Source organism: Brachypodium distachyon, chromosome 3 (assembly GCF_000005505.3).
Source record: "Brachypodium distachyon strain Bd21 chromosome 3, Brachypodium_distachyon_v3.0, whole genome shotgun sequence".
In the NCBI taxonomy this organism is placed as follows: Eukaryota; Viridiplantae; Streptophyta; class Magnoliopsida; order Poales; family Poaceae; genus Brachypodium; species Brachypodium distachyon.
The window spans coordinates 13,509,944-13,537,301 of NC_016133.3; the positions used below are offsets into that span (position 1 = coordinate 13,509,944).

Consider the following 27,358-nt stretch of genomic DNA (forward strand, 5'->3'; position numbering starts at 1 on the left):
TATAGCCTAAATATTATGGGATTGATTGTTGATTAAAGGTGAGTAGCTATGCTCCCTCCCCCGCCCGCGGCGGCCACCTTGGCGCCGCCGGCAAGCCCCAACGCCAACCTCCCAGCCATCCCCACCCACCAAATTAGCCCCAGCCCCGGATCCATCACCTCCTGGTCAACTCCTGCCCGCTTCTCCTGGGCAGATGCCTGCGACGAGGAGGAGGATGGTGAGTTCGTCCCCGATTCGTCCCTGGCCCAGATCCAGCCGCAGCAGAAGCAGACCGAGCCTGGCAACGCGTCGATCTACGTCCCTCCGTAGCGGAGACCCCCTACTGCCACGTCTGTTGTTCCCCCCGTCTTCAATGTGCCGGATCCTGGCAAATCGGCATTGATGGCGGATCTGCTCCCCATCCCTCCGCCTGGCTCCCCTCCCAGCCGGCAGCCGCGGCTATTCAATGCTGGGCGCCCCTCTGTCCCTGGTGCCTGCCGTTGGGTACTTCCTCCTCCACCGGCTGGACGGCCACCCACCGGTCAGCCCCGCATTCACGGCGCCCGCTCCAGCTCACCTCCTACCGAGTCTCTGCGCAATGTTGATGAAGGATGGCAGGAGGTCGGGTCGCGTCGCCGCTCGCGATTTGATGCGCCTTTACAACGACGGGACGCGCCTTCACTCCAATGGGGCGGCCCTCCGCGCCGTACAAGCAGCGCCGCTCGCAACAGTAAAGGCGGCCAACGCGACGACAGGGAGCAGCAGAGGTTCCTGGACTTCAAAAGGCGCACCTGGGGACGCTGCTTTCGGTGCCTTGCTACCGACCACCGCTCCTCCACCTGTCGACAACCGCTCCGTTGCCTTGAGTGCTTCGGCTGCGGCCATCGTGCCCGTCGGTGCCCACGCCTACGCCTGCCCGCTTCGCCGCCCCCCGCCCCTTCTCCGAGCCCGGTGCGCCGCTCGTGTTTTGGCTCCTGTTCCTGGGCTGCCGTGGTTGCCTCGACGCCAAGCGCCTCTCCTCTTCCCTCCAGGCCATCTTCGCTGCTCCAAGATATGGCCACGCAGGGCTTCGGCGCGCCAGGCACGCGCCCTGAGGAGGACACCTGCGTCATCCCCTTCTCCTACGACATCGACCGGGATATGCGCAAGTGGGAGACTACGGCCGCCATCGCCTGGGCCATCAATGCGCCTCGCCGTCTGGACGCACTCGATGTCGACCGCGCCATCCGCGCTGAGTTCCGCATCAGCCACGCCGACATCGTCGTCACGCCACACCATCCGAAGCAGTTCCTGGTCAAGTTCGCGAACAAGGCGCACTGCGACGAGGTGCTCGCGAGGGGCCGAATGACGGCCCGCGGCCTCACCGTCCGCATCCGCCCCTACAGGCCTCTGGAGCACGCCTTTGCCGCCGCCATGGCATTCAAGGTGCACCTGTGTCTCGAGAAGGTGCCGGCCTTCGCCTGGACCCCACGCATCGTCGAGCGCGTCATCGGCCGTCGCTGCTCCTTCGATCGGCTCGACAGGCGGTCGGCGTTCATGGAGCAGACGGACACCCTGGACCTGTGGGCTTGGATGACCAACCCGAGCCTCATCCCCAAGGTAATGTGGGTCACCTTCATGGGCGCTCGCTTGATGAACGCGCCGATGAAATCCTCGTCACCGACTACCGGCCGTCGGGGGTCAAGCGGGGTTCCTCCTACCGTGTCATCATCCCCCTTGACACCAATGAAGACTACACCGCCGCCCCCCTCGACTACAACACCAGCTCCGGCAAGCCACCCCTCCTCAAGCCCCGCATCACCACCTTCACCTGCGTGATCGGGACCATCGACGGTTTTCCTCCACCTTCTGCCGCTGCCGCGCCTGAGCTTCGGGATGATGCGGACTCGAGGGCCTGGCGCCGGCGCGATCGAGGGAACGACCACCCCCGGCAGCCTCCTCGCCACCGTGAGGATGACGAAGACGACAGGCGCGGCCGCCGCGCCCCTCGCCGCGTCTCTGGGGAACGCGACTCGGGCGAGAATCTACTCACCTCCCGGCGCGAACGCACCTGCTCCCCTAGGCGCCGCAATGGTGCCTCCGACCACCATGGTCGCCACCGAGACCTGGAGACGTGCACTGGAGCTGGCTCCCCGGTGGGCCTGCATGCTACTAACCCTGAGCTTCAAGAGCTTTTTGTTGTGCAGGCCAAGGAGATTCAGGCGGGCCTGACTGCCCATGCGCTGCTGCTGACGAACCTGCAGGCCGAGCGCACGGATGAGCTTCGTACACTGCTGGATCAGGCCAGGGTCTACGTCTCTCGGGCGACGGCCGCTGCCATGCAGTTGGGCCTGGCGCCGCCACCATCGACTCTGACGGCCCCTGTCTCCCCCATGATGCCTCTGGCGAATGAAGCCTGGTCCGGTCCGGAGATGCCGGCCGGCGACGCTGCCGACCTCCCCTCTGCCTTCGCGGGGCTGGCGGTCCTCCCTGCCCCTGCGACTTTCCCTTCATCGACGGAGGTGGAGACGCCAGCGGTGGACTAGGGGCTTCTTGCGGCGGATGCCGCGTACGACAGCGGCCCGGTTCCTGTGCAGGCTGTGTTGCAGGATGCGCCACAGGTGGAGGAGGCCACTGCCAACGATGTGGCGCCGGATGACTGCACCTTGGCTGACTTCCTCACCTCCATCGGGAGGCCCAAGCAGGCCGCGCTCCTACCACCTCCTGCCCTGACTAAGAAGGGGGCGTCTCTCCCAACGCCTCCGTGACGCAGCGGGCGGCTGGCCGCCAAGAAGAAGGGCGGCACCTCCTGCTCTGCCGCCGTGCAGGATCTGCTCGCCAGGGTCTGCGGCCTCCCCGACCCATCTGCCGCCTTCGACGACAAGGGCAAAGAGGACTACGTCTCCCTGTTCAAGACGCCACTGTCGGCACCGATCATCAAGGCCATTGAGACCCTCGTCAAGCACGTGAAGAAGATGAAGGCCAAGCCGGCTGCTGCTAAGGGCAAGACTGCTGCTCCTAAGTGTACCCCGGTCTCTGATGATTAGTGTGACTACGAGCTCCCACTGTTCGCGTCCTTGTGTGTCTCCGCATCACTGTTTCCCTAGGATCAGCCCAGGCGGAGGGGCTCTGAGCACTTTTAACTCTTCATCTTGCTGGTTTCGTTTGTGCGTGCCTTCAACCGCGACTCTCGTTTGTGTTCATCTCTGCATTGCTGCACGGCAACAACTTACTTTCTTTTATGTTGCAACATAACGTCAACCTTGTGTGCTGGAACGTGAGAGGGCTAAATAACCCCTCGCGCCAGGCTGCGGTTCGTGACCTCATCCGCGACACCCACGCCACCATCATCTGCATCCAGGAAACTAAGCTGCAGGTTGTCGATGACCGCCTCATCCGGGACCTGCTCGGTCACTGTTTCTCCGCCAACTTCGCCGTGCTGCCGGCGGCAGGCACTAGAGGGGGTATGCTTTTGGCGGCCTCCGAAGACTTCTTCACGATCTCCAACGTGCACCTCTCGGCTCACTCGATCACGGTCACCGTCACCATGCGTAGCAAGGGGGCAATGTGGTCCCTTACGTCGGTCTACGGGCCACAGGGTGACCAGGAAAAGCTCCTCTTCATTGAGGAACTCAAGCTTCTGCAGCCGGTCGTCAAATCGGAGTGGATCCTTCTCGGGGATTTCAATCTCATCGCTAAAGCTGTGGACAAGAATAACACGAACATCAACCGTCGTCTCATAGGCAAATTCAGGGGTGCTCTCGACGTCCTGCAGCTCAAAGAAATAAACCTTGGTGGCCGCCGCTTCACCTGGTCCAATGAGCAAGAGAACCCTGTGCTCACCAAGACCGACCACGTCTTCTGTTCCGACGATTGGGACATGATGTTTCCAAATGCCCTCCTCTTGGCGGTGCCCATGCTGTGCTCGGATCATGCCTCGCTCTTCCTGCAAGGGGCGACGCCCAGCTGTCGCAGGCCTTCTTTCAAGTTTGAGGAACTCTGGCTGCGCGTTCCTAGCTTCCATGAGACGGTTGCTCTTGCGTGGAACAAACCCGTTCGCTCCTCCGACGCTCTTTGCATAATCCACATCAAGCTCAGCCGCACGGCGAAAGCCCTCAAGATCTGGCAACGGGAGCGGTTTGGGGTTCTTGATAATCAGATCGCTATCATCAAGGAGGTCATTATGGCGCCTTGACCTCGCGGAGGAGTGCCATCCTCTCTCGGCGGAGGAGCGGACCTTGCGCCGTCACCTTAAGAGCAGCTACCTGGGCCATCTTTCCGTCCAAAAAATCAATCTGCGGCAGCGCTCCCGGCTCACGTGGATCAAGACGGCCGATGCTAACACCAAGCTCTTCCACATCCGGGTGAACGACAGACGCCGGAGAAACTTCATCCAGCAGCTTCAGACCTAGCAGGGTGTGGCGATCACTCAGGCAGACAAGGAAAAGGAGCTGCACTCGCATTTCCAGGGTCACTTTGGTGTGGCCACTACGAGATCCACCTCATTCGACTGGGCCTCGTTTGGGTATCAGGCGGCCGACTTGTCCGCCCTCGACGCTGACTTCACTGAAACAGAGATTAAGGAGGCGGTGTTCTCCATCCCCTCGGTCAAAGCTCCTGGGCCGGATGGCTTCATCGGCGCCTTTTTCAAGTCATGCTGGGAGATTATCAAGGGCAATGTGGTCGCCGCCATCATGCGGATGGCCGATCTGAGGGGGAATTGCATGCACCTGCTCAACTCCGCCAACATTATTCTCCTTCCCAAGAAGCCGGACGTGGCGAGGGTCAGCGACTACAGGCCCATCAGTTTGATCCATAGCATGTCCAAGATTTTCTCCAAGCTTCTGGCTCTGCGTTTAGCCCCAGAACTGGGAACTCTGGTATCTTGCTGCCAGAGCGCGTTCATTAAAAGGCGATGCATTCACGACAACTTCCTCTTTGTCCAGAACGCCATTAAAGCGCTGCACGGATCTCGCACGCCTAGCCTCTTCCTGAAGCTTGACATTTCCAAGGCCTTTGACTCTGTCGACTGGGCCTTCCTCCTCGAGGTGCTTGAGCACTTGGGCTTTGGGCAGCGTTGGAGAGACTGGATTTGTCTCTCCTTTGCCTCGGCCTCTTCGCGTGTCCTCCTGAATGGTTGCCCGGGGACTCCCTTCTTACACCGCCGGGGACTGCGGCAGGGGGACCCCCTGTCGCCCATGCTCTTCATCTTTGCAATTGACCCGCTCCAGGTCATTCTCCACCGGGCGGAGGAGGTTGGCCTTTTACAGCCCGTGGGTGCTCCCCCAATTCGCTGCAGGATCTCCTTGTACGCCGATGACGCCAGCATCTTTGCCAATCCTCTCAAGGAGGAGATTGCCACCATTTCGGCCATCCTGCAGCGTTTCGGGGACGCGAGCGGCCTCATCACGAACGTGTCGAAATCCGAGGCCTTCCCGATTAGGTGTGAGGGGGTCGATTTGGCCCACGTCCTGGAGGACTTCCCCGCGACGATCGCCACCTTCCCTGGTAAATATCTTGGCTTGCCTCTCCACTTCCGTAAGCTGCACAAGATCGACTTCCAGCCCCTCATTGACAAGGTTGGCGGTCGCCTCAAGGGTTGGAAGGGTAAGAACCTCTCTCGGGCGGGCCGTGTCACGCTTGCCAAGGCAGTGCTGACATCCACAGCGACCTACCATCTCTCTGTGATCAAGCTCCCGAAATGGGTCAGGGTTAAGCTAGATCGGATCTCGAGGAGTTTCATCTGGAAGGGCGACGACAGTGAGACGGCGGGCGGCGGACACTCGCTCGTCAACTGGAAGACGGTATGTCGGCCGAAGCCCCTTAGTGGCCTGGGAATCACGGACATTGAGCGTTTTGGGCGTGCCCTAAGACTACGCTGGCCATGGCTCAAATGGACCGAGCCGGACAGGCCTTGGGTGGGTTCCTGCCTGCCTTGCGACAACACGGATATGGCTCTGTTCCGGGCGTCTACTAGGATCACGGTGGGAGATGGGCACACGGCACAATTCCGGCTCGATAATTGGTCTGGCGAGGGGGCCTTCTGTTCCCGGGCCCCTGAACTTTTCAAGATCGCGTCTCGGAAGAACAGATCTGTTTATAAGGAATTGCTCAACGGGAACTGGATCAGAGCCGTCGGTCGCCTGTCCTCCCTCCAGCAACTGCGTGATTTCTTGGACCTGGCTAGGATCGTCAGTTCCACCGTCCTTGATCCCAACCGGCCGGACTCTATCACCTGGATTTGGACCTCCGATGGCGCCTACTCCTGCCGCTCAGCTTACTTGGCCCAATTCATGGGCTCTCACCCACGCTTCATGACTGCTAAAATCTGGGAGGCTTTCGCTGAACCCAAATGCAAAGTTTTCTCTTGGCTAATCCCGCAGAATCGCATCCTCACGGCCGATCGCCTCGCCATTCGGGGATGACCTCATGACCCGACCTGCCAGCTATGCTTGGGAGCTCCCGAGACTGCCGATCATTTGTGTGTGGCCTGTCCGTTTACTCGTGGTGTGTGGCGGATGGTGGTTGCTTGGACGGGTGAGGTCGCGTCATCAACGGCGCCCTCTGCCTCAGTTGATGAGTGGTGGGATGCCTCCCTCCCCCGCGATGACAAGGCCGCTAGGAGGAGGATGAGCGGTCACCTCATTTACGTCTAGTGGAACGTCTGGAAGGAACGCAACCGTCGCATTTTCAACCTCACGCGCCTTACCTATGTCGAGGTCGCCTATCTGGCCTTCGAGGAGATTTCCCAGCGTAGTTTGGCCTTCGGCCTCCCGGTCGTCGGTCTGCCACCCGAGCCCGACTAGGTTTCTCGGTTGTGTTGTGTCGGGGTTTTGTGTGTTCCCCCTCCAAAATAACGTCACCACTCTGTAAATACTTTTTACTCTATTCTTTATGAAAAGTCAGTGCTCCTGCCCGTTCCTCAAAAAAAAAATTGTTGATTAAAGCATGGATTTAGACAATCAAGACATACTATAAAAGGGCTGATTTAGACAATCAACACCTACTATTAAAAGGGCTGTGTGTTATTTTTTTAGAGGGTGTCATTATTCTTTTCTGAGCAAAGGCTGTGTGTCATATGATCCAAGCACCAAGGGATTTTACTTGAAAGTTTTTTTTGAAGAGCTCCGAGAGCCAGGAAATCTCCAAACTGGGATTCCGCGTATCCCGTCTCACGGCCCGGCCCAGCCCAGCCCAGCCCATCCCATCCCAGATGTATTTTTGCAGAAGCACCCCCGCGAGTAGTTGTCCATATCGAATTCTATCTAGGGGTCTCAATAATAACAAGCGACAAGACAAGGCAAAAAATATCTCGCGTTGCGGGCACACATCCCAATCCAAACCCATCTCCTCCTCCTCCTCCTCCCCACAGCTCCGACCCTAGGGTTCGTCCGTTCGCCCCGACCCGCGCCGCCGCCATGATGCCGCAGCCGCAGCCCGGGGTCGCCCCGCTGCCGCACCCGCAGCAGGCGCCGACCGGCGCGCCGCCGCAGTGGGGCACCATCCCGCCGCCCATGCCGCCGCAGCAGCACTACGCGCCGCCGCCCCCACAGCAGCACCACGCGCCTCCCCCGCCGCAGATGTGGGGCCAGGTGCCCCCGCCCCAGCAGGCCGCCCCGTACGGCCAGGCCCCGCCGCCGCCCCAGCATGCCGCCTACTACGGCGCGCCGGCGGCACCCGCGCAGGCCCCTGCGGGCCCCAACGAGGTCAGGACGCTCTGGATCGGGGACCTACAGTACTGGATGGACGAGAACTACGTCTACGGGTGCTTCGCGCACACCGGCGAGGTATGCTCCTGTTACCAATTTCTCGGAATTTGTGGTATATTCGTGAGGTGTGACGATCTGTCGTTGTGGATTTTGGTCGTGCTTGTTCGTTATCCCCGTGGATGGGCGTTTGCTGTAGAAGACGTTAGTTAGTTATTTCACCACCGCATGGATAGACATGGATTGATGCAAAACGTGATGCTTCATTGCTTTGTCGATACAGGACTGTCAGGGTTTGATGCAATATGAGTTAGATGAAATTCGCAATGTTGCTTGTCTTGTTGATATATGTGAATTGTATTTTGGTATGGACTGCAATAATTGGGCACCTTTTCGGATTTCTATGTATGACCTCTGATGTGGGCTGTGCATACTGGAACGAGGTGAGAGGAATCTATTTTTCGATAGATAGGGTCCATTTGGGTCTATTCTGTGCCATGTGTTGGGGGTGTCTTAGCATCTGTCTGATTGTCGGTCTTGGGGGTGATGTTGTTGATTTCTGTAATATTTTGTCGTTTCACTTACTATATGATCTCTATCGTCCCAGTCCCATGCCCAGTCCTGTAAGATATTGTAATGGGAAATATGTCATAGGTAACACCCGTACATTGTTCTCAGTAGGTTTGTTTGAGATTTCATCGATTATTTTGTTAGTGGTTTCACATGCTTATCAATTTCATAGTTTGCTAAAACAAAATTATACCAACAGCTGTTACCATGATATTTTGCACAACCGACTTGCATTTCTGTTCTACCGAGTTGATTGATTCAAAGTTTGGAGTGTTGTCATAATATGCTCTTCAAATTGTGCTCTCAGTCAGCATAATGATTTTTTTTTCATGTTCTTCTTTATTCTTAGGTACAATCTGTGAAGTTGATTCGTGACAAGCAAACTGGACAACTTCAGGGTTACGGTTTTGTTGAATTCACAACCCGTGCTGGTGCTGAAAGAGTTCTTCAAACATACAATGGGGCAACAATGCCAAATGTTGAGATGCCATACAGATTGAATTGGGCCTCTGCTGGTGAAAAACGTGATGATGGCCCTGATTACACAATATTTGTTGGTGATTTGGCTGCTGATGTTACAGACTACATATTACAAGAGACATTTAGGGTACATTACCCGTCTGTGAAGGGTGCAAAGGTTGTCACAGATAAACTGACTATGCGCTCGAAGGGCTATGGCTTTGTGAAATTCAGTGATCCTACCGAGCAAACTCGTGCGATGACTGAAATGAACGGGATGGTATGTTCCTCAAGGCCCATGCGTATTGGTCCAGCTGCAAATAAGCAGAAAGTATCTGGAGCTCAAGAGAAAGGTAAGCACTAACAGCACAGCAGTTACGTTTATTCTGTTTTAGCTGCATTTTCAAGATTCTTCCATTCACATTCGGCTTGTAGTTAAATTTATGTGTCCTTTCTGTTACTTAGCTGTTCTTGCTGTTTCTTGCTATTTCTTACTGGTTGTATTAGTTTTCTGTGGTTCAGTTTTCTTTACTACTTCCAAATGTATCGAAGCTACGTTGTACACCTTGAGCAATAAATTCGTAGTTCCGCACCATTTCCTTCGTGAATTCGGATCATGTAATACATTAGGATTCTGAGGTACTCATAAAACTCCCATTGTGTGGAAGCAGGATGCCAACAGGCTCTCTACACGTAGGAGCCTTGGAACTGACATGAGCAGCAATGCATGTCTTGTGTAATGAGTGGCCTCTGTTAGGTCAGTGTTAATCGTTTATGTCCTAAATTTGTAGTCGGTTCTTTCGGTATCCCGCACTTTATTTCTCCCTTTTCCTTGCTTCCACGCACTCAATTTATTTCTTCCTGTATCTTTCATTAAAGCTTTTACTTGAAGTTCACAACTCTGCTGCTCATATGTTCAGCAGTTTTATAAGCCATTAGGTCTCATAAAACAGTTACGGGGTTGAATAATCCTGTTGCTCTCTATTTTCTGAACTTTGATTGGATGGTGTGTTTGGCGTATCAGTGCTGTTGAGAATCAAACCTTTCTCTTTTTTCTCATTTGATATTATAGCCATTTTTTAAATAGTTCTACTATTTCTTGAACTTATCTTAGAATTGCACCAACCATCCGCTGGAACGTTATAGAAATAAACGTGTTTGATTAAGCTTTTTCACCAGAGCAAATTTGATGCGAGCTGTCTAAAGTTTAAGCCTTCCTGGTATTGGTTTAGTTTCTCTGATATCTTAGGAAAGATTAAGAACCTTTTATATCTGGAGGCCATTTCTGGTTTTTTATCTAAGAGCTCAGGTTATGATGGATGAATACAAAAATATATATGGAGTCTACCTTTCTGTAGAGTGTAGACTACCCATCCTTCATACTTGCCTTATTTATTCCGTTTTTGGTCATCGGCTCTATCTTGTGATTTTACTAGTCTTTGTACCTTTATTATTAAGATGCTTTGTCAAACTGAGTTTTGTTGAATGGAGCCATTTTGTTGCGAACACTACTCTTTCCTATTGCTTTGCTTGATTTGAGCTTGACAGCTTGTTGAGATATTGTGAGGACTTTCCGTGTCCTTATGAAAAGAACATATTCGTTGCTTGCACATATATAAGTTCTAATAATATGGATGTTAAAACTTTACCTGCACGGAGGAGCTATTGTAGTTCTACAAATATCTTATGTCTTGATCCTGTTTCAAATGCAATCAATGGAAATTTGACTTCTTTAGTCTTATATACAGCCTTACTAATTTTCACAAGCAAATTCTGGAATAAAGTATGTTGATATTTGTACTTCTCATATTCAGTTGAGAAATCAAAATATGGAGTTGAGACATTCAAACAGATCTTATTATTTGCAAGTGAAGTTTCTGAAAAATTGACCAATACCTGAAGAATAATTTACACTAATTAGAATATTGAACATTAATCATCAAAATCTTACAGTGCAAATGTGTTGTCTGATATCAGATGTAGGTTCAGAGATTTGACGTAAAACAACGGATATATGATTGCCTGTTTTACTTTTCCACATCATATTCGTTGCTTCAGGTTGTTGATTACCACCAGCTTGTTGTTTTCTATGCATGCTTGATACTATGGTTGTTTATATCCTGTGAACTTGTATTGCTAGCCAGATTGTGTCAAGCACTTTTTTGACAATGCTGCAATCGTATGGCATGACATATCTGTATATGAATTGCTGCATTTGTTGACAAAGCATCCTTTTGCAATCTACTGAAGTTTGTATCCTGCTTGGCATAATTATGCATAATTTTTTCATTACTGCCCATTTCTTACATTATATCTTCTCAATTTGTGTTTACTTACAGTACCAAGTGCTCAAGGAGTTCAGTCTGACAGTGATCCTAGCAATACCACTGTGCGTTCTTTGTTCTATTTCCTTATGTAAAATCATGTTCGGTGATAGTTGATTGATGTCCTTTCTTTGTTGAACGCAGATATTTGTCGGTGGACTTGACCCAAATGTCACTGAAGATATGTTAAAACAAGTTTTCGCTCCTTATGGTGAAGTGGTCCATGTTAAGATCCCTGTTGGCAAAAGATGTGGTTTTGTTCAATATGCTAGCAGGTTGACTATTCTTTACCTTAGATTTTGGCTACCAATCTGTATAGTCATCTAAAATCTAAACAATTTCTTTCTCTACATTCAGGTCCTCTTCTGAGGAGGCATTGCTGATGCTGCAAGGTACTGTGATTGGAGGGCAGAATGTGAGGCTTTCATGGGGTCGGAGCCCTTCAAACAAACAAGTTCAGGTGATTTCACGTCTCATGTCTAAATTTACTTTCTTTTCCCTCCAATCAACTGAAGCTGATGTTTATACATTCCCAGACTCCTCAAGACTCGAATCAGTGGGGTGGTGCTACTGCTAATGCTGGCTACTATGGCTATGGACAAGGTTATGAGGCGTATGGATATGCTGCTCAACCTCAGGACCCAAATATGTATGGGTATGGAGCATATGCTGGGTATCCAAATTATCCACAGCAACAAGCAGCACAGCAGCCACAGCAGCAACAGGTGAAATCTTGCTTAACTGTCAATGCTATCCGATTTGGTGGAAACTCTTATATCAGCATAAGCAACATGAATTGTGCAGTTGTTGTAGCGCATGTGATACATGCATAAATAATAATGCGTTTATTAAAAGATTGGGTACAAATTATCAAGAACTAACATTTATAGAAGCCTCTTCATATTGAAGTTACTGAGCACACATGTTGTTAATAGTAGCATTTGAATTTGTTCAAAAGCGTCTCAAGAATTTCCTCCACAATTGGCTCATGAATTTTAGTGTCATACTAATGAGTAAGTAGATAAACAAATCTTAGATCATTAACCTTTGATGAAATGATGTTTTTTTGTTTTCTCCTTGTCTATAGATTTTTTTTGAACTATGCATTGGTTGTAGATTTGTTATACTTCTTTTTATTATGGTGCAGTAAGTTCGCCACATACACTGATTTTTTTATCCATGTCATGGCATACTATTTTCAGTTGCAGGGTTCCGTTAGCTCATGCTAGTTTTATTAACATTTCTTTGTGTTGTACATAGTTAGCTCATGCTAGTTTTATGAACATTTGTTTGTACATAGACCACTACGAGGATCTAACAAGACAGTTGTCTTTCTTTTCAGTGAGACCAACTAGTCCCATCAAACCATTTGGTTATCATTACTGATCAGAGCCGATGGGTGAAATGCTGTTGAAGCTATCAAGCTTCCGATGTATGTCTGGATGATGGTTATAGAGACCAGATCTGCAGTTCTCCAGATTTTGACTGACTTATGTTTCGGTTTCCATTATGCAATATGTTTGGTGACCCTGCCTTATGAGCCTTGGTTCTATTATTTCTGAAGTACCTGTAGCAAAAATATGCGACCTTGACTTTGTTATGTTATCTTGTATCGTATCCTTTCTATTGGCTATTTACTTATTTTGTTGGACGACATATACTTTGCAATGCATATATGAGGCTTGGTGTTCTGGTGCTAAATAAGTGACGTAGTACATGTGTTGTTTTTCTTTTCTTAGAACAGGTAATCTGCAGTTACCTAGTACTCCAGTAATGAAATTACAGCTTTATCCGCCCGTGTGGAACCTTTCCTTTTGTAATCCATTCAACTTAATTAACTTCGTACGATAACTACATCTTTCTTATTTATAACGTTTGGAGTTTGATCACCCGTTCACTCCATCCTAGACCAGTGTGTAAATCTGTTGGAACAACAAACAATACTCCCTCTGATCCATGTTACTTGTCTCAAATTTGTCCAAATATGGATGTATCTTTGTTTATAAAGCGTTTAGATACATGTAATATTTTCACAAGCAATATATCTATGTTTATAAAGCGTGTATATACATGTAATATTTCAACAAGTAATATGAATCGAGGGAGTAACTCTTTTCTTTCCCGTCTCCTATTGTTGCTTCCCCCTCTAAGCTCCATGAGTTTTGGGTTCGTAGTTCAAATCAGCAAAGAGTATCATCAGACTTTTATGGTATTGTCCCTAGTCTGAGTGTCATTTCCTTTTTACCTGTACATTTCTTTACGGACACTCCCTATCAAATCAGTGTGTGGGAAAACAACGCGAATTAACTGTGTCTCCCAGCTAGAATTGGCTGATTAAACAATTTGACATCGACCTTTAAAGTTTCCTGTTTATTATCTACTATATGTCAGCTTAACCAACTAACCTGACGTGGTCTGGATTGCGTATTTGGACCCTTGACGACTGAGTATCCTGAATCACAAAAAGGAGAAGAAAAACCCCGACAGAGTAATAGAGTACTGTATGATGTTTTAGAATGACGCAAAATCAAGCTCTTACAACAACGACAATAGGATTGATGCAGAGTTTCGTAGATCAATATCCTGCGTGAAAATATTATCGCAAGATTCCTCACTAAAAATACCACCATGTGTCACTATAATTGAAAAGCGTGGTGAACATACATATCAAAGAAATGGCCAGTTATATATATACATCAGAGATCATGGCGATGTCCAAACTGAAAAGTAAAACTGAATAGATTAAATAAGGAATATCACACTAGTATCGGTATGATAGTTTCATGTGTGTCCTAAGAATAGGGGTCATACATGTGCATCGACATGGAAGAAATTTAGGCGCGCCAACTCATGTCTGCATGCGTCAATGCACCTAATACAAATATATACTCCGTATCATATATGTCCCACATTGATATTGTCATCGATCAGTAAAGTCATCAAACATCTATTTGGTCAGGATTTTTTCTCTTGGAGTGGTTCATTACTTGCAAGAGGCCACACGCATGCGTACCTAACCAAGAGGAGGAGAGCCGGCACAAGAGGATCATGACCATGAGCAGTTTTTCAGAGTATTATCATGGCTACGTTTAGATCGTCAGCCGGCAAGGAAGTTCAGAGTTAATACGCCCTACTTACTACTTAGTCGGCCTTTTTGACTAGTTCACAACAAACCTTCACCTGCTTCTTTTATTACCGGTTTTTTTTAAAAGGAAGCTTTTGTTACCTCTGAGATGTTGACGTCTGTACCAACTACAAAGTATACACGGTCAGCTATTTTTTGTTTTCTGAAGCAGACGGTATACATATTGTAACCCCTCCATTCAAGGTATAAGTCATGTAAATTTTGTCCCATGTTAAAGTTTGATAAAATTTATAGACTAAATGTCGACATTTATGGTTTATTAGTTTATTTGTTTGATATAGTAGATATTAATATCTTTATTTAGTCAAATTTTAGGAAGTTTATGGTTTATAAAATTATATGTTTTATATTTTGGAACGGATGAAGTATTATATGTAGGAAGTACCGTGAATGAAAACCAACGAGTAGGCATGCTATATCAACACTTTAATTGTATGAGATGTGGGTACATGTAGTATAATCACAACTCTTTGAGGCCATTTAACTAGGCAACGTATCCGGTGAAAACCGCCTCTACGGTGCAAATTTTATAAAAAAATTCAAAAAATTACATATGATACAAAATGATGTTTAGTACATGTGTAAAATTTCAAGTCCAAACTCAATTGATTTTGGTAGCAGCAAAAAAAATCAACATGAATAGTAACCCTCACTATTTGACACTATTTTACTTTTTAATTTCTTTCAAATGCATTTGATTTTGAACTTGAAATTTTGCATTTTTGTAGAACATTAGTACAACACACCTCCGACGTTGGTATTTATGTAGAATTTTTGTTGAAACTTTTATACATGGTTTTTATTAAACAGTTATCCGGCAGCTAACTTCCAGTCTTTTTAATGATAGTTGTGTTAACATCACGTGTTAGACTTTACATGACTAATTTCTGCGCAGCATCTGTCATTGACCTGTCCCATATTCATGCGACGACTATTATTTGTACACATACTCCGTGTGTGCACATGTGTTAGATTACAATGCGTACATGATTAGCTGTCGATCGCAGCCATTGAAACGGGGTTACAAGAAGGCATACGTTGATCGAGCTGCACAAATACGGATCTAGGGATGAGAACGAGTGCGATGCAGGATCTAAGGGAGGACATGTGAATAGAAAACAAAACAACAAAAATGAATACGGCAACAATCTCATAAAAACCCACATTCACAATTATTCAAAAGTAGAAATACATTTGGAAATATCATAGATACACACTCACTCGCATGACATATGTGCCATTTATTTTATAGCTTAACATTAATAGGTAAAAATTAAAACATCCTTTTTCTCGTGTAATCGATTTCTCAATGTTTTACTCAGTAGTGGTTGTTCTCCCAGAATTGAGCTTGAAGCCAGTCTATTGTCCCCTTCTCCACTTGAAATGCCTTGGCCAAAACATCGTCTGAGATCGGCGGCTTAGACCCAAACACTGCATTGGCAATTGTGATGGCTCCTGGGTTCTGGCTGCTAAGTGCAGCAATTGCAACTGCTGGCACATGTGGGTTGGGGTTGAATTGGAAGTGGATGAGCCCCACAGGAAACACAAACACGTCTCCTTTGTTGAGCACCTTGGATAAGAGCGTGTTGTTTGGGTTGGACGTGACAAAGCCGACATAGAGTGTCCCCTCAAGCACCGTGAGGATCTCCGTGGCACGGGGGTGCGTGTGCGGAGGGTTCTGGCCCAAAGGTGCATAGTCGATGCGAGCTATTGAGATGCCAAGGGTGTTGAGGCCAGCGAGCTGCATCACATTGATCAAAGTGACGTTGGATCCAACCTTGTTGGTCATCCTAGGCTTGTCAAGTTCGGCTGCCTTGAAGAAATCATTCGCGTTTACGTCCTTCGGGTTCTTGCAAACAAACCCGTTGACAAGCACTATATACATATAGAAACATGTAAGTATGGATTTGTGAAACATGTATGTAACTTAATTTCAAAAAATGATGCCAACATATATAAACTTCTAGAGAGACTATGCCACGGCCCACGTGAAGCTCAGGAATACATAGTACCTGGAGAGTCCTTATCAGCGACACAGAAATCTTGGAGTGGGCTTGGATCGGAGGCAATGGCCTGCCATGAGACCATCGCAAGAAGAGAGGCTAGGAGAAGGAAGGAAGAGGAGGAGGCCATCTTTTCTGTTTCTCTTGGGTTGCTGCTAGCTTAGCTTGTGTGTTTGTATTGTTGGTGCTTTGGCTATGCAGCTGGGGATTGAAGTTCTTATATAGGCGCAGCTAGCAGTGTGAACATTTGAGCAAGAGAAAGAGTCAAGTGGAACCAACCAACGGAATGAAATGGTCTCTGGCGTGCTGATTAAAGGAGATATGGGTGTCAACTTTCGAAGTTTCCTTTTGCCTCTGAGAAGGCAACGAGTATTGCAATGTCAAGGTTACAAGCTGAGCTTTATTAAGTACTCCCTTATGCACATAACAACACTAATTTATTCAGGGGCGGACCAACGCCCATGGCAGTCCTGGACGTGGAACCAAATTTCTTTGTATATGCATAGAAGAAAATAAAAAAAATCTCTACTAATTTAGCACATTATACAGTGTTTAGACCTGGACTTAGGTGCTCAGCCCTAAGCTCGAGTCAAATTTTGGTCCGTCACTGAATTTATTGACAAGCTAGTTCATATACACAGGGCGCAGCCTGGCCAGGCAGCGACACAGGGCGTGAAAATATATTTTTGCTAAAATTTCAAAGACCTTAAATTTTGCTTAGGACTTTCTACCTAATTTTTCTATATTTTCAGTTTTTACAGAGTATGTTGGCTTTGGTCTTGACTAAATCTTATCTCCGCCATTTATTATATATTACGTACTGCCAATGATATCATCAAATGCGAAAATTTCCAAACCTTTACTTGGTCACCATTAACTTTCTTGGAGCAGTTAAGTTGCACAAAACTATCTTTAAACGGTCGCTTGCACGAAAGAGCTGGATTATGAACATTTCCACCAGGAGTATCTCATTTAAGTACCGACCTTCGTACATACGTATTCTTAGGTGCTTTCTCCCTGCACCATATGTGGTGCATACACAGCCGTAAATGTGTCACATGTTAGGTGAAATGTCGACATCACAGGGAAATGAACGAGTAAATCCCACTTCATTAATTAATTTAAGTGGATCAACGTGCCAAATCTATCGTATATATACTTGGTCATAGCCTGAAGAACTGGTTACGCACGAGGTCATGGAGTGCTTAGCCTTACTTTAGTGTGAGTTAATCGATCAACTAATTAAGAGTCAACGAAGAGCTGTTCAGAGAAATTAAGCCAAAAGTCTCATGTATGCACCGTCCAACAATATAATGGATTTTTTGCTCAAGACCGATCGACCTCGACAACCTAAGACCTAGGAAACATATGAGCGATGACTATCAACGTGGCCTGCGGGCAGTTATAACTGAGGTGTCCCTATTTTACTATTTGGTCAAGGATATATGACGTGTTTTGTAGTATCTGGACGTGCACATGATAGAAATCATAAATTTCTCTCGCGGCTGGGTACATCTATTGATGCAGAGGCCGGGGATCATTTCTCCTTTTCGAAAAAAATGAGGCCACACGCATGCGTGCCTAACCAAGAAGAGGTTTTCCTGGGTATCAGTATGGCTACGATTAGATCGTCAGACGGCAAGGAAGTTCAGAGTTAACATGATCTTTCTAAGAGTTTTCGGACTAGTTCACCAAGACCCTCATCACCCTTCTTTGTATCTCCATACGACCATACCCAGCGTAGTGAATGAAGTCCACAACGAGTAGGCTTTAGGCATGCTACTCATCAATTCATTAATTTGTTAGAGATGTTGGTACATGTAGTATAATCACAACTCTTTGAGGCCATCTAACTAATTCAATTAAACGATCAGCAGACAGCTAACTTTCAGTCTTTTGAATGCTAGTTCGTGTTAACACCATGCGTCTTTAACATCCGTGACTGACTTGTCCCAGATTCATGACTGAGTATTATTTGTTTGCACATTGTCCGTGCATGGGTGCATGTCATAGATTTGGATATATACATGGTTAGCTGTTCGATTGCAACCATTGAAACGAGTTTGCAAGAAGTTATACGTCGATCGAGCTGCACAAATCGCAGGGACCTTCACATGTGTTAACTGTATACCGGCACCACACATGTGTATACCATCTCATCAGCTATGTGTAACCATCAGCATTAAACTTATACTAAATATTACATATATTTTTAGACGACACATTCATATTTGGACAAATTTGAATCACTTAATATTGGACGGAGGAAGTATTAAATTGCAGGTGCTAATATCGATCCTTTTCTTTGGAACAAGGAAATTAATATAACTCCATATAAGGAAAAACGGAACACCGGAGAGGAATATGACATCAATCTCATATAGACCCGCATTGACAATTATTCAAAAGTAGAAACATTTGGGAATATTATTGACACTCATTCGTATGACATGTGCCATTCCTTTATTTTATAGCTTAACATTGATAGCTAGAAATTAAAACACTATTCGTTTGCCCGTGCAATCGATTTCCCACATGCTTAGTAGTGGTTGTTTTCCCAGAATTGAGCCTGGAGCCAGTCTACTGTCCCCTTCTCCACTTGAAATGCCTTGGCCAAAACATTGTCTGAGATCGGTGGCTTAGACCCAAACACTGCATTGGCAATTGTGATGGCACCAGGGTTCTGGCTGCTAAGTGCAGCAATTGCAACTGCCGCCACATGTGGGTTGGGGTTGAACTGGAAGTGGATGAGCCCCACGGGGAACACGAACACATCGCCTTTGTTGAGCACCTTGGATAAGAGCGTGTTGTTTGGGTTGGATGTGACAAAGCCGACGTAGAGTGTCCCCTCGAGCACCGTGAGGATCTCCGTGGCACGGGGGTGCGTGTGCGGTGGGTTCTGACCCAAAGGTGCGTAGTCAATGCGCGCTATCGAGATGCCAAGGGTGTTGAGGCCAGCGATCTGCATCACGTTGATCAATGTGACATTGGATCCAACCTTGTTGGTCATCCTAGGCTTGTCGAGTTCAGCTGCCTTGAAGAAGTCATCCGCATTCACGTCCTTCGGGTTCTTGCAGACAAACCCATTGACAAGCACTGTAAACATGTAAGCATGGATTTATGAAGTTACTTCAACAGGTATGTCACTTAATGTCAACAACTGATGCCAACATATGTACACACTCTTAGAGAGAATATGGCAGGATCAAGTCGAGGAGTACATGGTACCTGGAGAGTTCTTATCAGCGACACAAAAATCTTGGAGAGGGCTTGGATCGGAGGCGATGGCCTGCCATGAGACCAGCACAAGAAGAGCCGTTACGAGAAGGAAGGAAGAGGAGGAGGCCATCTCTTCTGGTTTCTCTTGTGTTGCTGCTAGCTAGCTTGTGTGTTTGTATTGTTGGTGCTTTGGCTATGCAGCTGGGGATTGAAGTTCTTATATAGGCGCAGCCAGCAGTGTGAACATGTGAGCAAGAGAAGGAGTCAAGTGGAACCAACCAACGGAATGAAATGGTCTAGATCTGGATCGAGTGTTGATTAAAGGAGTTTTTGATGTGCGTCAATTTTCCAACTTTCCTTTTGCCTCTAAAGAGGCAACACATGGGTATTACCGTGTCAGGGTTAAGATATGTACTACCTCTGATTCTAAATTCTTGACTCAAATTTGTCCAAATATGAATGTATCTATTTTTAAAAAGCGTTTATATACATATAATATTTCGACAACAATTTAGGATCGGAGGGAGTAGTTTGGATATCACAAGGCTGGTGGGCTCCTTTTGCACCTAATTAACAGCACTTATTTATTAATTAAGAAGCTAATTCACACGTACATACCGTCTTACCGCCATTGATACCATCAAACGTGAAAATTCCCAACTTTTACTTGGTCACCATTAACTTTCTTGGGGCAGTTAAGTTACCCAGATCTATGAACGAGTAAATCTCACTTCATTAATTGGAGTAGTTATCAGTGGATATTCTAGCGTGCCAACCTATCCTATGTATACCTGGTCATACATAGCCTGGAGAACTGGTTATGCTTTGCGAGTTAATTAACTAAGAGTTCAACGAAGAACAGTTCAGAGAGAGCCAAGTCTGTCTCACGCACAGAGACATGTCATGGTGTACGACTTGCTGGAAGTCACGTACTGCGTGCTGCCACAAAAGGCTACGACGATGGCCGAGCACTTTTCCTGAGTAAGATTAGTCAGTGTAGCAATCTTACTAATTAAGAGTTTCGTTAATACCAGTTCATACATAGATCTGATTAGCTATTTCCTCCGTTCCGAAATATAAGGTTTAGGCCCCCCAAATTCATGATTTTGACTTATAAATGTTTACAAAATTAGTAAAAATAATACTGTAGAAGTATTTTGCAAGACATACAAATTATAATATATTCTTACATACAAGCCAAATCCAGATAGATTGCATGGGGAAAAGAAAATCTTTATTCAGCTTTAGGTTTTTCCTCAAGCAATCCATATAGCTTTGTGTACCATAATGGTTAAAGTTTAGATATGTGTTGAACCAGCCAAGCTCTTCATGGTGTGTCTGTTTGTGTATGTTACATCTCCAGGCAAAATATAGAGGCTTCCGGAGAAGTACAGCCCTCTCTCGGAAAAAGGGTGACCAGGTAAGCTCATGCAACAAATTCAACGGGAAGAAATGCTCCATAGCTACTTTCCCGTCATGCATGACATTGATGCCTCTGGTGAATTAGTCTAAGCAAAGTCACGATATGATATCGATCTTTCCTGTTCGCTTCTTCGACGCGTTCCACCCATCCGTTGCGTGTACATATTTTCTATATCTGAACAAAAAACCCTACTAGTTGTTTCTCTCAACATGCAAGCATGTCGGCTCATTAGACCCACCATATTAATTGTCATGCAAACTATGCAATCTCATCAAGGTCATGCATGTCTTTTTTTTTAAAATCATCCACCATGTGTTCATTTACATTTTGCATTAATCTATAAATACAAACTATGCCATCTCATCAATTAAATCATGTTATTTTGTAAAAGCTTTTCTGTTTTTATACATCATTTTGCCATGTATGTTATTTTTTCATCAGGTCATGCATGTTTTTTTAAAAGCATACGTACATGTGTTCGTTCACATTTTTTGCATTAAATGTATCAATTCAAACCATGCCACCTCGTCAATTCAATCATGTCTTTTTTGGGAGGATTTTTCTCTTTTTATACATCATTTTGTCACATACTTCTGCTTTCATTGTTAAATGCAAAGAAACACTTCTACATTCTGTTCCCATTAGTTTTAGTTAATTTTAAACATCTATTTATGCATTTGTTTTAACACGGTTTCCTATCAATGCGCGGGGCATCATTTCTTTACATAAAATAGACCAACTACATTAAAATAAATCATCATATGTATTTTCTTATTTAGTTGGAAATAAGATTGTTGTTTGTTTGTGTTCTCCAAGAATCCTTCGGGTTTTAGGATGGGCTAGCAACACCTTTATCAAGTGAACCGATAAACATTTGTTACCATACTTAGATACTGCTTTAACTTTTGTTGATGCCTATGAAGTAAAGAATATGTCATAAAATTGCCTTATATGTTTTAAAGTTTGAATACTCTTTCGTTGCTACTCAATTTAACTCATGTTAACCGAAAATTTCCGCAACACATGCGGGCATCTGGTTCAATTAGGAGCCGTGTTACCCATGCATGCATCATAAAGTATCACAAATCAGACAAATTTTGTATAGCAGGTACGTGGTCACCATCATAATTATACTGAATCTAATTAAGCTGAGAAAAAAATCTACCAGTGTCTCATGTATATGACCACCACGTCAGGTCTGTCACTACTATCTGTACACGTATCGTAAAAGGAAAGACATGAGGAAACTTACTAAATCTCTACCTGCTCAGGGTGACCATTTCTATCTGCCCATGCGAACTTGCCAAGTTATTGACTTGTACACAACATGATCAACTACTCTTGCTTCTGCTAGCTATATATAAATACACCTCAACCTTCTCAAGGCCAAAGCACACAACACCATCACAAACACTAGCTTACAGAAAGATAGCTACTTGAGATCGAAACACTTAGCCCTAATGGCCTCCTCTTCCTACTTCCTTCTCGCTGCTCTCTTTGCCTTGGTCTCATGGCAGGCCATCGCTTCTGATCCGAGCCCTCTTCAGGACTTCTGTGTGGCAGACAACAACTCACGTGGTATGTAATTTCACTTCACGTACCATTAATAATTTTTATACATGTAGTTCTTACGTGTGAACTAGGATTACATATGCATGTAAAAAACTTTGATAACATTCTAGCTCGGTTATTGATATTTACATCCATTTTGCAGTTTTTGTCAATGGAGTTGTCTGCAAAGACCCAAAAGATGTGACCGCGGATGACTTCTTCAAGGCAGCCGAACTCGACAAGCCTAGGATGACCAACAAGGTTGGATCCAACGTCACCTTGATCAATGTGATGCAGCTCGCTGGCCTCAACACCCTTGGCATCTCAATAGCGCGCATCGACTACGCACCTTTGGGTCAGAACCCGCCACACACGCATCCTCGTGCCACTGAGATCCTCACAGTGCTCGAGGGGACACTCTATGTTGGCTTTGTTACATCCAACCCAAACAACACGCTCTTATCCAAGGTGCTCAACAAAGGCGATGTGTTTGTGTTTCCTGTGGGGCTCATCCACTTCCAGTTCAACCCCAACCCACATGTGCCGGCGGTTGCAATTGCTGCACTTAGCAGCCAGAACCCTGGGGCTATCACAATTGCCAATGCAGTGTTTGGGTCAAAGCCGCCAATCTCAGATGACGTTCTTGCCAAGGCGTTTCAGGTGGAGAAAAGGACAATAGACTGGCTCCAGGCTCAGTTCTGGGAGAACAATCACTACTAAGTAAAGCCTTGTGAAATCTATTGCAAGGGGCAAACGACTCGCCATGTATGCTAAGTTATATATAGAATAAATGGCACTATGTCATGCAAGTGTGTTCTTTGATATTAATTCCTGAATGTATTTGTACTTTCGAATAATTGTCAATGCCTCTGAAGAGGCAACACATGAGTATTGCAGTGTCTACCTAGGTTAGATAGCTTAGAAATCACAAGCTGGGCATGCAATATCTCCCTTCTGCACCTAACAAAACTAATTCATTAACAACAGTCTAGATCATACGTACCGGGCAGAGCTCGAGCTCAAGTCACCCAGATGCACCTCTTTCACATAGCATAAACTTTTCAAGCAAAACTCTTTTAAATAGACGCTGGTTTCGTTGGACAAAATAAAAGAAAATGTATAGGGCAGCTGCCCCTACAATTTAATTTTGGCCCGTTACTATATGGCCCAGTCTACAAAGAATTGCTCCCCCTCGGCCCATGTGTTTTGCCCCCACTCAGGCCTCAGCCCATTAATGTGCCTCTCTGCAGATTGGGAACGGAGGAGTCGAGGGCGTACGAGACTCCCACGCGCGGAAGCATCCCGTCGTCCGCCCCCAGCGTCTGCCGCCATCGCCCCTAGCTCGCGGGCTCGCCGCTGGCCTCCGGCGATCGTCGTGGTCCCTCGCCGCCGCACGCCCTCGCTGCCTCGCCGGTCGCTAGCTTGTCCTCCACGGCTCCACCGTTCGCCGCACAGCCAAAGCCTGCCCTCAATCCCCAATTCCCACCACGCCGTAGTGCGGCTCTGCATCGTCAGGCAATCCCCAATTGACGAGGTAAACTTCCAAACTCCATCTTTTCTTTCCATGATTCTTGATTTCTTAGTCTCATCCATGCCCTGGTCTCATCAATTTACGTGTATGCTTGTTTTGAGTGTGTCAAATTGGATGATTAGGAATTTAGGATTTTGGTCTCTCATTCACATTTTTTTGTTTGGAAGATGCAAATTTAGGAGGGAAGGTACCAGACTACCAGTACCTTGTGGTACCTCCCAAGTACTGTAGAAACACACATATGGAAATGACATTAGCTAGTGGAATCATATATGTGGTCCACGCCATCCTTAGTTCAAATGTATTGTATAGATGCTTTGTACATCTGCCATCACATCAGCGCCATGTACATCCGTCATCATGAAACTTATATTATATATAACTGGATGTTTATACAACAAATTCTGTTTTGGAACAGGGACAACATTATCCTCATGTTTTGCTATTGTGTGCAGAAAACACACATAAGAGTAGCTTATGGCAACTGTTTCTCACAAAACCAAAATATTGCCAATTTATTCAAAAAGTAGAAATTAATAAATTCGCGGCTCACAAACAACTATACAAGCACTAGCACGAAACATGTTTCTTCATTTACTTCATAGCTTAACATAGCTAGAAATTAAAGCAAAATTTGCACAGAGCAAATATATAGATGTTCCATATGATATATCTCTTGAGGCTTGTTTTAGTTCTGGCCGTTCTTCTCCCAGAATTGAGCCTGGAGCCAGTCTATTGTTCCCTTTTCCACTTGAAATGCCTTGGCCAAAACATCATCTGAGATTGGTGGTTTAGATCCGAACACAGCATTGGCAATGGTGATAGCCCCAGGATTTTGGCTGCTGAGTGCCGCAATTGCAACAGCGGGTTTGTAGGGGTTGGGGTTGAATTGGAAATGGATGAGCCCCACAGGGAACACAAACACGTCACCTTTGTTCAGCACCTTGGATAAGAACCTGTTTTCTTGATTGGATGTGACAAAGCCGACGTAGAGTGTTCCCTCGAGCACCGTGAGGATCTCGGTGGCACGGGGGTGTGTGTGCGGCGGGTTCTGGCCTAACGGTGCATAGTCGATGCGCGCTATCGAGATGCCAAGAGTGTTGAGGCCAGCGAGCTGCATGACGTTGATCAAGGTGACGTTGGATCCAACTTTGTTGGTCACCCTAGGCTTGTCGAGTTCGGCTGCCTTAAAGAAGTCATCTGCGTTTACGTACATCGGGTTCTTGCAAACAAACCCGTTGACAAGCACTGCATGCATACAGAGAAGTAACACGTAAGCATCAATTTCATAAAGCTATGTCAACATGTTTATAATATAATTGAATATTAGAATCTCCTCGAAAGTCATTGCAACCACATATATATACTTAATTAGTTAGAATATGCCCGCATCAAGCCGAGGAGCAGATAATACCTGGGGAGTTCTTATCAGCGACACAGAAGTCTTGGAGAGGGCTAGGGTCGGATGCGATGGCCTGCCATGAGACTAACGCGAGTAGAGCAGCAAGGAGAAAGAAGGAAGAGGAGGAGGCCATCAGACCGCCGTTTGATCTTCGATCTGTTTATCTTGTGTGTTGATGCTATAGCTTGCCTTGTGTTGTTGGTTGTTGATTTGCTTTGGCTATGAAGCTAGGGATGGATGGATTGTGCTTATATAGCCGCAGGTAGCAGTGTGAACTTATGCGAGACAGAAGGAGTCAAGTGGAATCGACCAACGGACTGAAATGGTCTCAGCTGCTGCAGCTAGAACCTGCTGATTAATTATCCTGCTGGGCCAGGATTACAATATATATCTCCCTTCTGCACCTAACATTCACCAACTAACATATGAACACGTTTATGTTCATCTGTCATTGATCTCATCAACACCATTAATTTACTTGGAGCAGTTATATGTACCCAGAAGATCTATCTTGAGACGGTCACTTGCACCAAACCAGGGCATGCATTGAACGGAACAGGAGAAATGGTCACAGTCTCTATCACGTATCGTATGTATGGCCACACTTGTAATTAATTTCTCTGTGCAAGTAAAGATTTATTGTACATGAGGTAATCATCCTGTTTTGCTGACTTTTTCAGGACATCTTTGCCTGCTCCCCTGCTCGACTAATTGTACATGCATGAGCTACTCTAATTAATTCTGCATGGTAAGTTGTTTTCTCATTCAAGAGGTTTCCATGAAACCGGCCATACATTGACCGGTCGTCGACATCACGGGATGGCAGGTAAATCTTATTTCATTTGTTTAATTAGTTGTTGAACAAGTTACCGTGCATTTCCACCCTATACTTTGGTCAAACCAGAAGAACTTGTTGCACACTAAGTCGTCGAATGCTTTGCTTGTGAGTTAGACAACTAATTAATTAAATTTTTACTAGCTAGAATGGTTCAGAGAAAAGCCAAGTCATGTAGCGTTTGTTCCTCGAGGTTCATCGACCTCGACAAGCTAGCTAAGATCGCTCGATCATCTCATGCAGAGACGATGGATTTGTGTGTCAGGCCGGGGTGGAGCACATGATAGGTTGGGGTCAAATATGAAATCAATGGATTTTTCACTATTATAGAGGAATTTAGTACATAACAATGATGAGCCTTGAGCCTTCGCAACAAAAAAAAAAGAAAAAGAAAAAAAGAGAGGAGCCCAGACGAGCTTGAGGTGGGGAAGGGGTAAGGGGCCACAAAATGAGAAGAGAAGACTTCTTTTGTTCCTCTTTCTTTTACAAAAGCACACACACACGTGTTAGAGCTGATGTAGCGTAGACAGGCGGTTGACACAATTAGTGTACTTTTTTTACTCAAGTTTATATTGTCATAGTATTGGAACTAATTTGATACCCTGCAAGCCAAGGGATAGTTTAGTCTGGTGACGGTAACACCTTGGGTAGTTGGGTGCGGCTCTCCTCCATGGAGACATCATCGAGGTCCTTGTTCCCCTCTCTTGTGGGAACTTGATGGCCGGTCGGAGCTCAGTGACATGTCAGGATATCATGTACTGCAGCAGAGAACTTCAGGTATGGTAGGGGGTTGGCGCTCGGTAGTATGTCGTTCCACCTTGTGCATGTGTCTCTGCTGGATCTCTAACTCAAAGGTGAGCCTTCCCCTGCTTGTTGACAGGTCACTGTCGTTCGATCTACGGCGAGGTGGAGCAGCGTTTCTGCCAGAAGCTGAGGTCATCAGCGTTTGAGTTGTGCTCACGTTTAATTTTTTCTTTTGTTTGCTTCATCTTGTTCATTTTTCCTTGTAATCTGGTCAGCACCTTGTATATATAGTTTGGTTGTGTAGGATTTCATTAATTTAAAACCAGGCGTAATGCCGTTCTTTAAGATGATACAACAACACAGTACCTATTCAAGACAGCCAAGGTTCTCTAGGTGCACTGGCCCTATTTGAGACTCATGTGATCTAATATACTTAGTCATTATATTGAGCCTTTTATTTGGTACGTATACTTTTTTCCTGAAGTGGA

At 46.2% G+C, this 27,358-nt stretch overlaps 7 protein-coding genes and 1 long non-coding RNA gene across 9 annotated transcripts; 5 read left to right on the forward strand and 3 right to left on the reverse strand.

Annotated features, from left to right (window-relative positions):
- The first annotated feature begins 1,032 nt into the window (after positions 1–1,032).
- LOC112271636 lies at positions 1,033–1,896 on the forward strand. The gene has a single exon (XM_024461359.1). The coding sequence runs from the start codon at positions 1,033–1,035 to the stop codon at positions 1,795–1,797; it is 765 nt and encodes a 254-aa protein (XP_024317127.1). The 3' UTR covers positions 1,798–1,896.
- A 1,303-nt stretch (positions 1,897–3,199) lies between these two features.
- On the forward strand, positions 3,200–6,383 carry LOC100824808. Its single transcript, XM_014900459.1, has 2 exons — positions 3,200–4,135; positions 4,392–6,383. The coding sequence occupies exons 1-2, from the start codon at positions 3,200–3,202 to the stop codon at positions 6,381–6,383; spliced, it is 2,928 nt and encodes a 975-aa protein (XP_014755945.1).
- Positions 6,384–7,376: 993 nt separating this feature from the next.
- On the forward strand, positions 7,377–12,718 carry LOC100840332 (polyadenylate-binding protein RBP45). Its single transcript, XM_003573343.4, has 7 exons — positions 7,377–7,745; positions 8,584–9,046; positions 11,033–11,082; positions 11,162–11,292; positions 11,375–11,477; positions 11,554–11,742; positions 12,360–12,718. The coding sequence occupies exons 1-7, from the start codon at positions 7,377–7,379 to the stop codon at positions 12,360–12,362; spliced, it is 1,308 nt and encodes a 435-aa protein (XP_003573391.1). The 3' UTR covers positions 12,363–12,718.
- Positions 12,719–15,309: 2,591 nt separating this feature from the next.
- LOC100840644 (germin-like protein 8-7) lies at positions 15,310–16,377 on the reverse strand. The gene is made up of 2 exons (XM_003573344.4): positions 16,175–16,377; positions 15,310–16,037 (listed from the first exon to the last, which is right to left on the reverse strand). Exons 1-2 carry the CDS (start codon positions 16,293–16,295, stop codon positions 15,481–15,483), a joined length of 678 nt encoding a protein of 225 aa, XP_003573392.1. The 5' UTR covers positions 16,296–16,377; the 3' UTR covers positions 15,310–15,480.
- Positions 16,378–18,528: 2,151 nt separating this feature from the next.
- Positions 18,529–19,569, reverse strand: LOC100840943 (germin-like protein 8-6). The gene is made up of 2 exons (XM_003573345.4): positions 19,394–19,569; positions 18,529–19,261 (listed from the first exon to the last, which is right to left on the reverse strand). Exons 1-2 carry the CDS (start codon positions 19,512–19,514, stop codon positions 18,705–18,707), a joined length of 678 nt encoding a protein of 225 aa, XP_003573393.1. The 5' UTR covers positions 19,515–19,569; the 3' UTR covers positions 18,529–18,704.
- Positions 19,570–22,182: 2,613 nt separating this feature from the next.
- Positions 22,183–23,215, forward strand: LOC100825109 (germin-like protein 8-8). The gene is made up of 2 exons (XM_010236020.3): positions 22,183–22,385; positions 22,522–23,215. Exons 1-2 carry the CDS (start codon positions 22,268–22,270, stop codon positions 23,076–23,078), a joined length of 675 nt encoding a protein of 224 aa, XP_010234322.1. The 5' UTR covers positions 22,183–22,267; the 3' UTR covers positions 23,079–23,215.
- A 401-nt stretch (positions 23,216–23,616) lies between these two features.
- LOC104583546 lies at positions 23,617–27,325 on the forward strand. 2 transcript variants are annotated; one of them, XR_731368.3, is made up of 4 exons: positions 23,617–23,892; positions 25,779–25,884; positions 25,972–26,903; positions 27,007–27,325. It is a non-coding gene; the product is annotated as an uncharacterized LOC104583546 (long non-coding RNA). The 2 variants fall into 2 exon arrangements; XR_731369.3 differs by having other exon boundaries at positions 25,779–25,880.
- LOC100841249 (germin-like protein 8-11) lies at positions 24,248–25,567 on the reverse strand. Its single transcript, XM_003573346.4, has 2 exons — positions 25,304–25,567; positions 24,248–25,137 (listed from the first exon to the last, which is right to left on the reverse strand). Exons 1-2 carry the CDS (start codon positions 25,422–25,424, stop codon positions 24,578–24,580), a joined length of 681 nt encoding a protein of 226 aa, XP_003573394.1. The 5' UTR covers positions 25,425–25,567; the 3' UTR covers positions 24,248–24,577.
- Positions 27,326–27,358: the final 33 nt, after the last annotated feature.